General features: G+C 45.8%; 2 protein-coding genes across 6 annotated transcripts; one reads left to right on the top strand and one right to left on the bottom strand.

Moving 5' to 3' along the window:
• The first annotated feature begins 1,025 nt into the window (after positions 1–1,025).
• On the top strand, positions 1,026–13,029 carry LOC136528821 (xyloglucan O-acetyltransferase 2-like). 4 transcript variants are annotated; one of them, XM_066521810.1, is made up of 4 exons: positions 1,026–1,232; positions 11,512–11,630; positions 11,729–11,780; positions 11,921–13,029. In XM_066521810.1, exons 2-4 carry the CDS (start codon positions 11,598–11,600, stop codon positions 13,009–13,011), a joined length of 1,176 nt encoding a protein of 391 aa, XP_066377907.1. In that variant the 5' UTR covers positions 1,026–1,232; positions 11,512–11,597; the 3' UTR covers positions 13,012–13,029. The 4 variants fall into 4 exon arrangements, with proteins under 4 accessions (XP_066377907.1, XP_066377906.1, XP_066377905.1 ...); XM_066521809.1 differs by having other exon boundaries at positions 1,026–1,343; XM_066521808.1 differs by having other exon boundaries at positions 11,512–11,780.
• A 177-nt stretch (positions 13,030–13,206) lies between these two features.
• On the bottom strand, positions 13,207–15,170 carry LOC136528820 (xyloglucan O-acetyltransferase 3-like). 2 transcript variants are annotated; one of them, XM_066521805.1, is made up of 2 exons: positions 14,583–15,170; positions 13,207–14,449 (listed from the first exon to the last, which is right to left on the bottom strand). In XM_066521805.1, the coding sequence occupies exons 1-2, from the start codon at positions 14,986–14,988 to the stop codon at positions 13,377–13,379; spliced, it is 1,479 nt and encodes a 492-aa protein (XP_066377902.1). In that variant the 5' UTR covers positions 14,989–15,170; the 3' UTR covers positions 13,207–13,376. The 2 variants fall into 2 exon arrangements, with proteins under 2 accessions (XP_066377902.1, XP_066377901.1); XM_066521804.1 differs by having other exon boundaries at positions 13,210–14,458; positions 14,583–15,166.
• Positions 15,171–17,257: the final 2,087 nt, after the last annotated feature.

The raw sequence follows: 17,257 nt of genomic DNA, 5'->3' as shown, positions 1-17,257 counted from the left end.
ATATGTAAAAAAAAACATACGCCACGGAACTTCCCTTAAATATACCATGTACGGAAATAAAAAGTAAAAAATAAAAATATAACTGAAACAAAATACATAAAAAGGTAGGAAAAAGGAATTTTTTGTGAACAATAAAAAATCCCATATAACAAGGAAAATATAGACAATCGAATAAAAGTTATAAAGAATATTTCATGACCGAGTCCATCTTGAAATATGAAATATTCTCTCATCATTCAAAAAATGTTCTGTGGCGTGCGGCAGTCGGGGCAAGCAGAGGTGGCGGTCAGGGGGCGAGCTGAGGGGTGGAGGAAGCATGCTGACGACCACTGGCCTTGTAGCTGTGCCCCCCCCCCCCCCCCCCCCGCAGCACGGATGCGGCCTCACGTGGATCCAGCTGAGCCAGGGTTGGGGCAAGGTGAGCGAGCCAAAGCGGCGCACGCCGGCCCCGTTGCTGGCTTACCCCACCGCACGGGACCTCCAACTCACGGATCCAGCAGGGCGCACGACTTAGCCTAGGCAACCGAATCTGGTGGTGGGGCTCGGGGAAGGGGATGGGGGAGGAGATGAGAGGAAATATGAGAGGGAGAGCGAGTCGCGGCAGCCCGCCTTTTTTAACGCACCACCACGGGTCGCCACCGTCGCTCGCCGAAGGGAGCGGCGGCGGCGGCCGAAAAGTCGGCTAGGAGAGGTCCTCGGTGGTGGCGGCTGTGCCCCCCGAGTCGCCACTAGGGACGACGTGGGGGTGAGCTGAAGAGCGGAGCGGTTTGAAAAACGAACTGCATAAATGATTGTTGTGTTGAGATATTGCCTAATAGAGTTTGACCAAAAATAACGCAAATACAGGGACTCAAGTTTACGATTATTAAATAAAACTAATTTATCAAAATTACTATGAGCTTCAACTTTTAACATATGTATTTTAAAATCTTGTTAGAATATATCCTTCCAACCAAAAAGACGCTGAAAAGGATATTGCGCATAGAACTCGCTACAACACAAAGCAGATTCAAAACTCCCGTCGCTCCCGATCGCGATCGCCACATCACGTGAAGTCGTGATCCTTTCCGCGCGCGTCGCTGCTCCCGGCGGAAACCACCACCGATTGCCCGCAGACGGGGTCGCCGCCGAATAGTAGCGCCCCAAGGGATCGAGCACATCCGCCGCACGGCCAGCCTTCCAAGGAGGAAGAGCACCTCTGCCTACTGGTGCCCCAGCCGGCCAGCTACCAGGTGAGCAACTCCTGCGCAGGCGCCTCCTAAACCTTCTATCGTAGATCATTGATGAGTTGATCGAAGCGGCCGATGTGCGCCAGAATGGACCACACTTCACAAACCTGTCAGGTAACAAGACAAGCCCTAGTTAGTTTTGCTTGCATTTCTCGATCGGTCGATCCCAAATGGCAATATTGGGGACTGGATTAGTAGTTGCGGTTTGGATCCTATTCAGACTGTGGAAGCTGGATCGTGGAAAACTGGATAGTAAAAATTGGGAGGCTCTTCTTTTCAAAAAAAAAAAAAAAAGGAGGCTCTTTGGATCTTTGGATTTGTTAGTGTCTCCGTTGCTGCTTTTGGATGTTAATTATTGTCCATAATGCATTATCTTTTCGCTGGGATAGGTGATGTCAATGACGTTTAATTTAAATAAACTGTAGTGAGGACTTCGTTTTTTTTTAGGGAAAATTGGCAGTTGCTCTGCGGTTTTATTATATATACTAGGTAGCAAAATATGTACATAATACAGGACTCAATCACACAGAAAGGTGGAGGAAACTAAAATCCACATCAACAAAAAGAAGAAAAACTTGAACAACGCCCAGCCAAACTACCGGTTTGCTGCCTTTTAGAGTTTTAGTTGTCACCCTCAGCATTTTCTTGTGCCTGTTGCAGCTGCTGCATGTGCTCCCATATAATTTGCAGATGTTGCTGTGCAGATTCCGCCCTATTGTCAAAAATCTGATGTCATCGCTCTTTTCATAAGTTCCAAGCTGATATTATTATGATTGTCAGCCTTTGGCAATTTTTTTGAAACAAATGGCAGGAACTCTGCCTCTTAATTAAGGAAGGACTAAAGAATGTTTATGTACAGTTTAGAGCCCGAGAAGTTGGGCAATCAAATAAGGACAAAAAGTCCCCAAAGCACGGATACAAACAGAATGATCGGCTTGCTAGCCCCCTCCCTCCCCCTTGGAATGCCTTCTTCCTTTGCTCAATGTCTTCTTTATTTCTTGAGGCCACCTCTAATAATGCCGATTCCTGGCGTTATTGAAAATTCTTCGGTTTCTTTACTTATAAAGGTTTCAACATGTGTAGGTCATCAAACCATTGAAGCGCCTTCTTTCTTCCTTTGTGACCTTAGGAGCGGTCTCCTCCCACTAAGTGCCGAAGTGAACAGGGTCTCGAGTGAACTGTGTGAAATGAACGTCAAAGTGTTCCCAGGTTATGATTTGATTCCAAAACGCTTTGGGGAATGGGCAAAGTAGAGATTGATGAAGGCAAGTCTCCAAGGGCCCATCGCATAGCACACAGTGATCTTGATGCGGCCACCCTCTTTTTTGCAAGTTGTCCGCCATGAGAATTTTCTCTTGTACAAGTATCCAAGTGAAGACTTTGCATTTGTTTTCCGCATGTGCTTTTCAGATTAGTTTGTTTTGGAAACTAGCATCGGAACCCTTGAATTGGATACTATATGTGGAGCAAGTGGAGTAAGAACCATCGGCTGTCCATCGCCAAACAATGGAGTCCCGCCTGCCCGGCAGCTGGTGGACGCTTTGGATTCCGATCCAGAGGGAGACAAATTCCTCTAAGTGCTCAGTGGTGGTGATTTGGCTCCTAAGGGTGTGTATCGAGCCGTTGTTTCGAAGCTCCTGTTGAACCGACTTGTTTTTCCTACTTACCAACTCAAACAGGTGTGGGGCATGCAAAGTTCCTGTGGACCTTGCTGTCAAGCCAGTTGTCATGCCATAATTTGGCCTTTGCTCCGTCACCAATGGAGATTGTTGTTGAGGCTTTCAAGAGTATGCGGTCGGCTTCATTGCAAGGCTACTCCGAGCCATCCCATGGTTTGGGATCGTCGGTCCATTCTTGCCATAACCAACAGAGGTGTAGGGCTCTGCCAAATTTGTCTAGGTCTGCTATCCCTAAATCACCAAAATCTTTGGGCCTTGCAACCGTTGGCCAGTTGACAAGATAATGCCCCTGTTCACGTTCTCTTCGCCCTTCCAAAGGAAAGACCTTCTGTCTTATCAATTTTCCTCCTAGCCCACACCGCTAGTGGGAACACAGTTAGATGGTAGGTTGACATGGATGAAAGCACCAAGGAGGACGAGTGTCAAGCGACCTGCTCTGTTTAACCATCCCCCTTTCCAACCAGGGAGTCTTTGGCCAATGAGAATGTGGGGCTACACATGAACCTTATGGAGCGTCCTTGTATGAAGCTACAGTCCTATGTACCGACATGGGAAGGTGCTTTGACACCGTTGAAGGAGGAGAGAACCTACCGTAGGTGAATCTCCTCACATCTATAATCGGGTGTATGGAGCTTTTCTGAAGGTTAATGTGCAGGCCTAAGGGATTCCTAAACGCTTGCATAATTATTTTGACGGCTTCCAGGTCATTCTTTGAGGGGTTAATAAAGATAGCCACGTTGTCCGCATACATGGATGTTCTCCATCTAGTAGCAGTTTGAGGCAACAGGGAGAGAATCCCATGTTGGGTTGCTAGATCAAGCATGCGATGTAGAGGGTCCATGGCAAGGATAAAGAGCATGGAGCTGAGAGGGTCTCCTTGGCGCACACCTCTGTCATGGTAGAAGCTACCATGTTGCCCGTTGAGTAATGCCATCGAAGTAGATGTGCGGAAAGGGATGGATATCCATTCCTGCCATCTTGGCCCAAAGCCTAGGGCCTACAACACCTCCAATAGGTAGGTTCAATTAACTGTGTCAAAGGCCTTATGGATGTCAAGCTTTAGGTAGAGGGCCGACATTTTCTACTTATGTAACTTCCTCACTATACTCTAAACGCAGAGGAAATTGTCCTGAATGCTTCACTTCTTGATGAACGTGCTTTGACAGCTTGAGACCATAGAGTTTAGCAAGGGCGTCAATCTGTTAGCCAAGATCTTAGCAATGCTATATGGATGAGGCTGATGGGCCTATAATCTGTGACCCTTGGTGCTCCAGTAGTCCAATCCCTTTCCTCTGGTTCAAAGAGTCCAGATCTAGTGCGCTAGCGTCCAGTCTGGGCGGCTTTGTAGTTAATCTGATCCACCTTCTCCGCTTCCGTGGTGGCGCGCAGGTGCCCTCGCCATTCACCCCATCTACGCGTAGCTTAGATCTGATATGCTCTTCCCTTGTACCTAATAACTTGTGTTTCATATAATGCTTGGATGGGATCAGTCATTGGCAATTTATTGGTTGATCTCGAGTTAGTAGCTTCCACCGTGTTTTGATGTTGTTCATGTCCTGGTTCAAAATCAATCCTTCCTGTTGAGACCATGTCTCCACCAATCTCCACATCTCTTTAGCGAAAGTGCATTTTACCACCATGTGTGTGTGCGATTCTTGCTGACAAAAACACTGCTTACATAGCAGATCAAATGTTTTATTATGCAGTCTGCTGTTGGTAGCATTATTGGCTCGACCTTGAGCTTCCAAACCCTGCTCCAATTGTTATCTTGGAAGGGATCTATAAACTAGTCCTAAGAGGCAGATTTCGCAAAGTACACACCCGATTGCTTGAACCTCCATGTGATTGTGTTTTTTCCAATCCACAAGCTGGTAAAAAGCTAAGTTGATGCAACTTGTGTTATTGTTGCCATCTAGTTTAGTGGACTATAAAAGATAGACCAATAGCTTGGTGTTTGGTTAAGTTAAGGGATTTTCTAGATGTCTCTTATGTGACAATTGATCAAAAATAAAAATTCTTGCTTTAGCGAATTAAGATAATGGGCTTTATTGGGTTAGGGAGATTAAAAAGGTGGTACGGTGGGCTGACAACATAGTAGTATTACTATATGGCCTTAGTACCACTAGAGCCATGGGTGACAAGCAGAAAACATCGTCGGTGATATCAACAACAAGGGATGCAAAGTATTCACTTCTCAATAGTGAATCGGAGAAGGAAGGATGTAGAAAGATAGAGAGATAGCAGAACACTTCACTCCATTAGGGAGGGGTGACTTTCATATATATAGTTGCATGGACCTCAGTACAAATATAATTAGACCCCTAGAGATATACATATCTAACAAGGAGGAATGCAATGTAGTGGGGCAAGCAGACACAACACCAAGAAACAATATGAAGAGTGTGCTGGTGGCATGATGAGAAGAAGGGATACTATGATGATGAAGAGTTTTTACCCTCAATTTCTTTATCGGACCATGTTTAAATGCCACTACATCCATCCTAAAATATAACTATTTTTTGAGTTTGTTTTAAGTCAAATTATTTTAACTCCGATCAAATTTCAAACAACTAACATTTGTAACACTAAATAAGTATATTATAAAAATTTATTTCATAATTGGTCTTAATTTATAACAAATAATTAACATCTATAGCACTAAATAATTTGGTCAAATCTAATATGATACTAATTTGGTGTCTTTGTTGTTGATATTTTTCTATATAAATTTTGTCAAATCTAACATAGTTTGGCTTAGGACAAACATAGAAACATATAGGATAGAGAGAGTATATGTTTATTGTTTTTATATAAAAAAACTGATAATATATCGGCTTTGAAATATAAGGTCCAAGGCAAAATACTAACTTGCACTTCACTAATTAGTCAGTTTTATTGTTAACTTGCTTAATTTCTTAATAAGACCCAGTTTAACAAGGCATGTATGAATGCCATTGATTTGTTACCAGTTATATGAGTCATTTTGAGAAACATGATATTTAAAAGACATTAATGGATTCATGCATGGATGGGGTTTAAAAGACAGGTACACCTGGATATGGTTGAGCTATTTAGAATACCTCATAATTTAGGACAAATTTTGAATCTTCGATACTGTATTTTAGGACACAGAGGGAGTATGTTTCCATTAAGTTTCCACAAGTCTCTATACCAAGAATTAAGTATATCACAACAACCTAGAACTTTGTTGAATGTGTCGTCCAAATTTATTATGTTGTTGATAAGGCAGCCCTAAACGAAAAACTCTAAGATGGTTTATATTCTTGCCTAGATACTACACATAAAACCCATATTTTTGAGACACAAATTCTTCAAAATGAATTTTGTCTAATCATATGTCTTCTCCCTCCATCATCTACCTATCACATCTCTTCATATCTTGGTTCTAGTGTAGATATAGATTTTTTTATCTGAGAAACCATTTCTTTATCTCTCTTCTTTAATTTCAATGTCTCATGACCATTTTGCTTAGTTGGCACCTCAGTTAAGGAACATAGAAACCATCCTAGTTTCTTGGTCGAGAGTACCCTAGTGGAATGACTTCTGACGCAAGTGGATTTATTTCCCTTTTAAGACTCAAAGTCTCCGGGTGTGTTGGACCCTAGGGCAGCTAAGATACTATGACCGTGCTAGGCCCTCAGAATTATAGTACATGTACTAAAGATTTATTTGGTTTGGGGACAAGGAAGGACGGGAAAAATCCATTCTAGTTTTATGGGATGGGACCATTCTATGTATGTGTTTGGTTGAGGGGATAAGAATGTCCCTATATTGTGTTTAGTACGAGGGATGGAAAGAGAGAAGAATAGCCAACCGTTCTAGATCAGTTATGAACCATCAAATGGGACATGCATGTCAGCCTTTGTGACCATCTTCTTCCTTTTTCCGATCCCATGCCGTCGCATCTATGCTCAATACCCTTCGCCTCTGCTTAGTGCTTCCGCCCTCCATGCTCCGCTCCGTGCTTCCGTCTAGTGCCCTGCCTCGACCCCGCCCTCCATGGCCACCTTTTTTTACAACCTTGGCTTTGGCCCCACCTGCCATGGTCACCCCTGCCCTCACACGCTATGGCTCCGACCCCGCTCACGATTATCACTCCTAGGACTTTGGTTTTGACTCTGACTTTGTCCATGGCCTCGGCCTCTCCTTCCAACATCACCCGTCCATGGCCTTACCTCTGACCTCGCCCACCCATGACCGACATTCCCATCCTTGATGGAGTTCTTGATAGGGTGGACACCGTCCAGCCCCGCCAGAGCCGCAGCCACCCACTCACGCTAAAGTCGGGGCCGACCACCCTAGCCAAAGTGCTCGGTCACAAAAAAGAAGAGAAAAGGCACGGACATAATAGATGATGTCCAAAAAGGACGATGTTACCCCTCCAATTTTTGAGGACGGGTTGTCCTCGAATCTGAGGGAATATTTCCTTCTGGGGATGACTCTGTCCCTAGTGTCCCTGAACTTAACACTAGGACCAGACCAGGTGGGATATCCCACCTCGTTCCTATCCCACCCCTGATGCCCCAAACCAAATGCCACCTAAAGCTTGGCCAGCAACCAACCGATAGCACTCCAAAACCCAGGCAAGAAAATGTTGAGAACATTAACTAGTCTAGCCCACAATTTATTTAATAAGCCTACATGGTTTTGCTCTAAATGTTATCATTGGATAACCCTAATCATCTATCACCTCGTTCCCAAGATCCTCTTTGGTTTTGGTTACAAAGATCTTCGTGGAACTGCTAGCCCATCAACGTGCGTGTGTAGTGTTTTTTTAAAGCACAATACGAATAAAGATGCTTAGGAGAATAGGTTCCACCGTACAAAACCTAACCAACGATGCTAAAATATTAGGATATATAAGTATTCACTAATGCAGGAATCTTAATCGAGGCGGGCAAAATGGCTTAATCAAGACGGGCAAGGCAACCGTCTCGGTCCAAAGGTCACAGTTAATCGTGGCCTTAACCGAGGCGGTTGGCCAACCATCTCAGTTAATCGATTAACCAAGGCGGGCACATTAGAATGTCCATCTCGGTTAATATATTAACAAAGGCGAGCACATTAGAATGCCCGCATCGGTTAATTAATAAAAAACAAAAAAAAAATCCACGAGCCCACCAGCGAGCCGTTCCTAGCCCACTAGCCACATCTGGCCCCGCCGTCGCCCGCCGTGCCACATGCAGGAGCAGGGACACACACAGGAAACCATCATCGCTGGATCCACGCGTGGCCAGCCTCCTCCTCACCGAATCCAGGCATGGCCGGCCTCCTCGCCAGATCCGGCGCGGCCAGCCTCCTCCTCGCCGTCTTGATCATGTAATCCAGATCCCTGGGAGAAAGAGAGTGAGGGAAAGAGGAGGAGAGATGGAGAGAGAACGAGGAGCTCGCACACGCAGAGGAAGGGTCACATACCTCCAGTTGATGCCACGAATTGGGACCGCCCATGCGCTCGCCTGATCGGGCTCGCCCGTGCGCTCCACGGCCTGTCCCCGCTCCACAGCGCCACCCGGCCCTGCGCCATCGTGCACTAACTAGCCCCACGCGGGCCCCTTGCCACCCCACGGTCACCGTGCACTGCCCGACCCCACTGTGGAGGAGGGGCGCCGCTGTCCTGCTCGGAGGAGGCCGAGGGAGGAAGAGGGTAGAGAGACTGGAGGGAGGGATAAAGAGAGAGAGAGAGAGAGTGTGTGTGGGGGAGGGGGAGAGCAGTGCGCGCGTGGGAGAGAGACGGGTGGGAGCGACGGCTGATTGAGGGAGAGGTGGAGGGTGAACATAGAGGGGGCTGCGTATATATACCTAGGGTTTGGAGTGGGCTATTGAGTGGGCCTCGAGCCTTTTAACCGAGACAGGCCTCTTAAGAGGTCCGCCTCCAAAAATGGACTATTTTTTGGAGGCGGGCCTGTTAAGAAGTCTGCCTCGGTTAATGTATTAACTGAGGCGGTTGTGTTAGGGCAACCGTCTCGGTTAATAGGCATTTACCGAGGTGGTTCTCTTATGTCGTCCGCCTCGGTTAAGCATTAACCGAGGCAGTTGCTGGGCCGGTTGCCCTGCAATGAATAACTGAGGCAGGCAGTTGGCCCAACCGCCTCAGAGCCTGTTTTGAAAATGCCCCCGAAAAGATTTTGTGTAGTAGTGATTGAAAATTTAGTACTATAGTATTGGACATCACTACCGGCCTCATCACTGTCGGATTTTAAGAAACCGACAATGATAGTCCATCACTATCGGTTTTTAGCTAAAACCGACAGTAATATAATCAATTGGCACTGATATTCAGGTCTTCACTGTCGATTTATATCACTGTCGGTTTTAGTCAAGAACCGACAGTTATATTGGGTCATCACTGCCGGTTTTAGCCAAGAACTGACACTGATACTATCACTATCGGTTCGTGGCTTGAACCGACAGTGATATGCTGCAAGAAAACTTCATAAGTTTCTCATATGATATTCGATTAAGACGAACTTTATATCAAAGTAATAGTACTCGACGAGATCTACAACTCTGTAGTTTAAACTTTTTTTAATTTAAGATCGTTTGGATGTCCAAATATTTTCATTTGTAATCATCTATGATCTATCTAACGAAAATTATGTTCGATTTCTCAAATTAAAAAATTGAATTTTTCAAACGACCTCGGATGGAGAAACGCCCAAAACAAAAGTTGTAGATATCGAAAAGTTTGCAACTTTATAGTTGAGGACTTTTTCATTTAAAATCATTTACTAGTTCAAAATGCTATTTGAAATTAAATTTTAAAATTGTTAAAGAACTCTGATTTCTCTTTTTAATCTCTGGCTAAAACTTGTAACTGGTCTTTCTCCCTCATACTAACTTTAAATTTGATGATTTTTTTCCTAAAAAAATTCTAAAATCATGCTCTATCAATTTATTATGTTCTCACAGCTATTATTTTATCCATCTTTTCATGTGATTGTGTTTTATCTATTTGAATTTTGAATTTCAAAAAATTGTAACTTCAAACTTCATTTTGGAACACTAAATGATTTTAGCTGAAAAAGTCATGAACATAGAAGTTGTAGAACTTATCTAGATCTACAACTTTTATTTTGATCATTTCTTCATCCCATAAAGTGGTAGTGACATTGTTCACAAAATTTATGTATCTCTCTTATAGTTTCATAAATTATAAGTGTGATATTTTACATTTGTGAATAATGTTACTACAACTATGTCGGATGAATAAATGATCAAATGACCAAAATAAAAGTTGTAGATCTCGGAAAGTTATGAAACTCTGTAGTTGACAACTTTTTGATTTAAAATCATCTTGTCAAGGAAAACTACGTTTGAATTTCTAAAATTTGAAATTCAAATTTTGTAAACGACCTCGGATGGAGAAACTACCAAATTAAAAGTTGTAGATCCCAAAAAGTTATGAAACTTTGTAGTTGACAACTTTTTGATTTGAAATCATCTTGTCAAGAAAAACTACGTTTGAATTTCTAAAAAATTAAAATTTTATTTTTTAAATGACATCGGATGGACAAACAGCAAAAACAAAAGTTGTAGATCTCAATAAGTTATGAAACTTTATAGTTGATAACTTTTTGATTTGAAATCATCTCGTCATGGAAAACTACGTTTGAATTTCTTAAATTTGAAATTCAAATTTTGTAAACGACCTTCGGATGGAGAAACTATCAAAATGAAAGTTCTAGATCTAAAAAAGTTATAAAACTTTATAGTTGACAATGTTTTCATTTGAATTCATTTATGCTCCCAAATACTCATTTCATAACCAAATAAACATAAAATGGCTAGGACGAAAATCTCATTCGGACACAAACAACTTGCAAGTGGAGTGGTTAGGGGCTAAAGACACGAAGCAGGAGCTCAGGGGTTTGAGCGCCGGTAGCCGTGAAGCGTGTGTTTTTGCGTGAAAAATCGTGTGACTTGCGATGCCCGACCGTGTGACTGTCCAATGGGGCCTCTCCCGAAATTAAAAAAAACTTTCCTTATTTTTTTGCCTGTTTTTTGGATTTCCTAAAAATCACACATCACCATCGGTATGTCACTGTGAATGGGGATTTTGAACCGGTAGTGATGTCATAAACTGGATAGTGATTCATACTTAGTATACTTACCGCTAACGAAAATGACTTATATTTATGTATGCTCTCTCTGTTCATTTTCTAATGTAATATCCATATACAGATACTTGTAATCTCTGTCCGTGGTGACTTACGATGAACTTACAATTTGCACGTCCTTATTTTTCAGAGAGGAAAGTGTCTACACCTTAGATTAGGTGTATTCTTTTCTTTGATAGCTTGTTTTCTGCTCTGTTTTATAACAACGTACCCACATCCCAAGATTAGACTTTTGACTTATCGAAATGAAGAGTTGAGAACAAGTGCCTTATTTTTTTATAATAAATTGCGCTCCCCACGTCTTACAGATAAAAGTTTTAATTTCCCGGCCACTTGATGGTCTGCAGTTCAATATACCGTATGTACACACACACACACACACACTGGTGCTTGTCTATACCACTGTCACCGTTCCTGCCAATAGTATTACGCTGTTTGTCCCTTACTTAGATCTATATCTTGCAGCTTTTACACTACACTTTGATGTAACCTCCACTATAGCAAGAGCTTCGCATCAGACATGGGTGCAACCACACAAGTGCTAGCAGATCATGGCCGTTGTTCCCTCCCTACCAAGCTTCTGGGTTGTTTTCTGTTTGCCCTCTTCACCTTGACACTAGTCTATTTCATCTTCTACTCCCCTCCAGCTTCTTTCATCTCTTACACCGATACCTTCGTCCAGTTGAAGACACATCATCAAACAACTAAGAACTCTTCTCTACCACCTCCTCAAGGTAATTAAATTCATCGCTTCTTTTGAACATATATGCGTGTGTATATCAGTTATCGATCACTACATGTTGCTCTGCATGCAAGGCTGCAATATGATATAACTGCATTCTTGATCGATTTGATTCTCTTGCATGGCCAGCAGCATGGTTGCTATGCGACTACAGCGACGGTAAGTGGGTGTGGGATGACAGCGTCACCGGCCCACGGTACGACAGTGAGAACTGCGACATGAAGAGCACGGAGAAGTGCGTGGTCAACGGCAAGCCGGACAAGGGCTACCTGCACTGGCGCTGGCAACCCGCGGGGTGCAATCTCTCGGCGCTGAACCCGGCGGAGTTCCTCCGGCTGGTGCGGGGCAAACACCTGGCTTTCGTCGGCGACTCCACGGCGCGGAACCAGGCGGAGGCCCTCGTGTGCTTCCTCTCCTCCGTGGCGCGGCCAGGGACGGCGCACCGGTACGAGGAGCGGCTGGGGCGCAAGTTCTGGCACTGGGTCTTCCCGGCGCCGCACCGCGTCAACGTCAGCACGTACTGGTCGCCGTTGCTCGTTCGCGCCGAGGGCCACTCGGAGGACTACGCCATGACGCAGCAAGCGGTGGTCCTGGACGCGCTCACCGAGCCGTGGACGGCGGACGTCGGCGCCATGGACGTCGTGGTGATCTCGGCGGGGCACTGGTTCCCGCGCCCGGCCATGTACTACGAGGACGGGGAGGTCGTCGGGGTGTACTCCCGTCCGGACGTCAAAAAGACCGACATAGGGTACCTCGGAGTGTACCGCAAGGTGATCCGGAGGGCGCTCGAGTACGTCGATGCCAAGTCGTCGACCGGCGGCGACAAGCTCGTGGTGGTGGCGACCATCGCGCCGGCTCATTTTGACAGTAAGTACGGCTGGAACCACCGCGACGCGTGCTCGCGCACGAAGCCGTACGAGGACGGGGAGGCAGAGGTGGCGACCGCGGACGCCGAGCTGAGGAAGGTCGTCCTGGAGGAGGTGGCGACGGCAGCAGCGAAGACGACGCGGCGGCGGGGCGGTGTGCGGTTCGAGGTGCTCGACGTGACGAAGATGGCGACCATGCGTCCCGATGGGCATCCCGGGCCCTACCTCTTCGCACACGCGTACGACGGGCGCCCCGTGCCGGAGACCGTGGGCAACGACTGCCTGCACTGGTGCGCGCCGGGGCTGGTCGACACGTTCAACGACATACTGGCGAAGATGATTGTTACCGGCGTCTGAATGGAGGCGATGCGCTCGACTTGGTGACCGTCCAGATGCCACACACTTGCACGGTTGCTAGCAAAGAAAGGTGGTTGACATTCATGTGTCTTGACTTTTGACCCAACAACCAGTTGTTGGACAACGCAGAAACAGCACAAATCTGAATATATCCATCATCACTAAAGCATGAATACATCCTTTCTTCGAAAGAAAACCATGAATAAATCTGAATTTCATCGTTGGATCATCTAATTACATAGAACTTGCTAAACACGTTTTTTTTATGTTTGTTGTGTTGGAATTGCATTTTTTTAGAACAATATTTCAGTGTGTAAGCTCGAAGAAAACATGCCAATGTGATCCCTTCACGTACGTGGCGGCCATCAACGCAGCAGCGGCTGAGGCGAGATGTGTGCAAGCCTCTGGAGCAGCATGCCGTTCCACATGTCGACAGGCCCGGGCAGGCACCAGTGTAGGCAGTCGCTGGCGTTCCTGACCCACCGCTTGTCGTAGTGCCCGCCGGGGTGGCCGTCGGCGCGCAGCATCATTGCCTTGGTCACGTCCAGCAGCTCAAAGCTGGTGCTCCCGGCCGTCTCCCTCACCCTCGTCACCTCCTCGCTCTGCACCCTCCTCAGCTCCCACCCGATGCTCTGCGAGCTGATCTCGCCTTCCTCCAGCGGCCGCGTCCTGTTGCAGTAGCCGCCGCTGAACCAGGAGCCGTGCTCGAAGTGGTCGGGCGTGTAGGTGCGCAGGAACGTGACGAGTCCGTCCTTGCAGTCCCGGCACCGGGCGATGGCCTCGAGCGCCGCCCTGACGACGCGGCGGACGGCGTAGGCGATGCCGAAGTCCGTGAGGCCGGGCTCGCGGCAGTTGACACAGCCGATCCGGCGCCCGCCCTCCCAGAGGTAGTTGACGCGGAAGAACCAGTTGCCGCCGGAGACGACGGCGTAGTCCAGCCCCGGCAGGCGAGCCGTCCAGTTAGCGTTGAGCCTGTCCAGGTGGATGTCGGAGGAGGGCGTCGGCTTGCCGTCGGCGCCGAGCACGGGCACGCCGTGCGCGTAGAACTCCGTCCACATGGCCATCAGCGTGAAGTTGTGCCCCGGGAAGTGCCATGTCCGGAACTTGTCGAACGCGTCGCGGTACACGTCCGTCGGCGTCTCGGCCTGCGAGAGCAGGCAGAGCAGCGACTCCATCTGGTTGCGCGCCAGCGAGTCGCCGATAAAGGCCAGCGTTTTCCCGCGGACGACGTCGAGGAACCGCTCCGGCACGAAGCGCGGCAGGTCGCAGCCGTCGGGCTGCCACCGCCAGAAGAGGTGGCCGGGGTCCTTGCCGTACTTCTGGCAGTTCTTGATGTCCGGCAGCGTCGGGCACGTCAGGTTTGTGTAGACCGGACCCCGTGGCTCCCTCACCCATTTCCCCACGGACATGTCGCATTTCTCCTCAGCATGCGCCGCTCCTGCCGAACCTAAGCATGCCGCCATCAAACACTCAAGCAAATACTCCTATGTCCTAGAAGTACTGTCACAGATAATGCAACATTTTGTATAGCATGGAAATGCCAAAACAGTTCACTGTAAAATTGCACTTACTCTGATCACCAGTTTGTTCTGCTCTGCCTCTGCTCGATGCAGGAACCGTGGGAGCTGCTGACGCGTTTGCTGATGGCAACGAGATGTCTGAAGGTAAGCTCGGTTCTGGCGCCTCATTGTTCTCGGCAGGGACTACTGTCGGTTCATCGGCCTCCTCCTGTGCCGGCACAAAACGATCGATCGCTCCATGATCCGTGCTCTGCCTCTGCGTGAGCGCTTGGTCAGCCGTCGTTGCGCCGAAGCCGTGCGACGAGTAGAGGACAGAGAAGACGAAGATGGTGGAGAGCACCAGGAGCAGCAGCAGCGAGGACCTGACGTTCCTCTGCACCACGGCGTGCCACTCGCTGCTGCTGCTTCTGTGCAGCAGTCTTGGGCTCGAGGAAGGAGAGGTAGGAAGTGGCATCATTCTGCTCTGTTCACAAGTCGGAACTAAATTTTTCGAAGCATGCCAGCTTTAGTTTTGAAGGATGTGTAGGCGTTTTCGCTATGGCTATAGCCCTGTTCGGCAGGAATTGCTACTGCGGCTTATTTATAGGACTGATTTGTTGTGAGAGAGAAACACTGTTCTATGGCTGAAAAAGTAGAGCTGATTCTGGCTGATAAGCTTAAGTGAACAGGGTCTATATATTATTAGTAGTTGTTTCGGCAGTTGCTGGAACGTTCCTGCTGGTCACTTCTGGTAAGCCGAATTCTGACGAGGTTGGTGACCCTTGGTGTGGCAGTCGCGGTAGTAGCTCACCAAACTGCACATACACATGACTAGTTTTTACACACTAGTTGTTGCCCCTTATCGTTCGTGGTTAGCACGCCATCTCAGAGCATGAATTAAACTTGCCACGATGATTTGTGTCCTAGCATGCAAAAAGAAATGTTTCGTGCATTCATGGCATGCTGAGGTCGGTTGGCCTACGCATAGCTAGACCCAAACGGCTGGTGTGACACGATGGCTTCGTGGGCAAAGGTCTCACCTGTCAGATTATCTATTGGGTGTACGGAGGAAAAGGTTCACCCAACTAGTGCAATCAAATTTGCTGAACACTGCTAACGACAAAACCTAACAAACAACAGTCTGAACATGAGCGTAGAGCAATTGACAGCATAGAATGTGCAAGCCGTCAAATAGATCAGCACGAACACATGAATTTAGAGCAACTCCGACTCTATATTCGTTCTTATTGATATGAATAGAGATTTTGGTGAAAAATATCCTCCAACAACTTCTTTAATTGGATCTCCAATTATTGTTATCTTCTATTATGGATTTCTCTCTATGTAAAGATGGAGAGTGACATTGCTCTAGAGTGTGCACAAAATATATAGAAGTTGTTACCGGGTGGAAAAGATATAGAGAGTAATTTTTATTCAAATGGCTCTCCAGATGGTGATTTCGAGAACCAGTTTAAGAAAGCATCTTGGAGCAGAAGGAAATTGCTACATATCAAATGAGTCACCCAACATGCATGAGGGCACAAACAGATTATAGACCATGTCGTCCCAGAAAGTGTGCAATTCTAGAATAGTTTTTAAAAAGGGTTAGGTCAAACATTTGTAGTTTGATCACATTTCTATAAAAAGATATCTAAATAAGTATTATTGGATTCATTGTGAAATATATTTATCAAAATTTGTGTGCATGGTGCTTTTGGAAAACCCAAAATTTTATTTTGTTTTCAAGGACAAGAGTGGAGGGGGATGAAAGGTCCGCTATGAGAAGTAGAGAATATGCTACAACTGTGGAAGGTGATATACAAGGAAGAATTAAGGATAATAAGGGTGGAGGGTTGCATTGGTGCTTTGGAATCAAAGACAATGGAATCGGAGAAGGTTGGATGGAGACACTACAACAGAAAAGATTTTGCGAGGTGGTGTCATTTTATTATCCGAGGTGGGCGGGCTGGGCGGCTACCTCTGTTAATCGGTTAATCGGTGGCAGGGCCGTCGGCCTAAGGCATCCGCCTCCGTTAATGCTAGAAGGCGACCGCCTCCGTTAATCCATTAACTGAGGCGGGCAACTTAAAACATCTGCCTCCATTAATCGATTATTTTCAGAATTACGGAGGCGTCCTAAGTTGTTCGTCTCAGTTAGTGATTGCAACAAAAAATAATTCATAACTTTTTCATATGAACTCGAATGAAGGCAATCTTTATATCAAAATTGTAGGTCTTGATAAGATCTACAATTTGTAGCCGAAAAGTTTTTGAATTGAAAATGTTTAGGGTCCCAAAATATTGTTGTAAGCATACAGATTTTGAAATTTAAAATTTAAAATTATCAAACGATCTCGGCCGTTGACATGGTCTATACAAAAGTTATAGTTCTCAATAGAATCTACAACTTTGTAGTTGAAAAGTTTTTAATTTGAAGATGTTTAGAGTCCCAAATATATGTTCAAAGGTTATATATTTTGAAATTTAAAATTTAGAATTCTTAAACGACATCAAATGTTCACATAGTTAATACCAAAGTTCTAGTGGCCGACCTGATCTACATGTTTGATATTGACAGATTTCTGATTTAAAGTCATCTAGAGTCTCAAATATATGTTTGAAATTCACATGTTTTGGGACTATTTTTTTTTGAAATTTTCAAACTATCTGTGATGGAGATACAAATCCTACACCAAAGTTGTAGTACTTGACAAGATTTAAAACTTTGTAGTTAAAAATGTTTTCAT

This window comes from Miscanthus floridulus, chromosome 19, assembly GCF_019320115.1.
Source record: "Miscanthus floridulus cultivar M001 chromosome 19, ASM1932011v1, whole genome shotgun sequence".
Lineage (NCBI taxonomy): Eukaryota > Viridiplantae > Streptophyta > Magnoliopsida > Poales > Poaceae > Miscanthus > Miscanthus floridulus.
The sequence above is the reverse complement of the archived record's forward strand: the minus strand, read 5'-3'. Positions and strand labels throughout refer to the sequence as shown.

Excerpts from the sequence above, each read along its gene's own strand:
- LOC136528821 (XM_066521808.1), top strand. The coding sequence starts at position 11,567 with ATGGGTGCAACCACACAAGTGCTAGCAGATCATGGCCGTTGTTCCCTC. Across the intron at positions 11,781-11,920 it reads TTCTCTACCACCTCCTCAAG|CATGGTTGCTATGCGACTAC; the intron begins GTAATTAAATTC and ends CATGGCCAGCAG.
- LOC136528820 (XM_066521804.1), bottom strand. The coding sequence starts at position 14,988 with ATGATGCCACTTCCTACCTCTCCTTCCTCGAGCCCAAGACTGCTGCAC. Across the intron at positions 14,459-14,582 it reads AGAACAAACTGGTGATCAGA|GTTCGGCAGGAGCGGCGCAT; the intron begins GTAAGTGCAATT and ends CGGCATGCTTAG.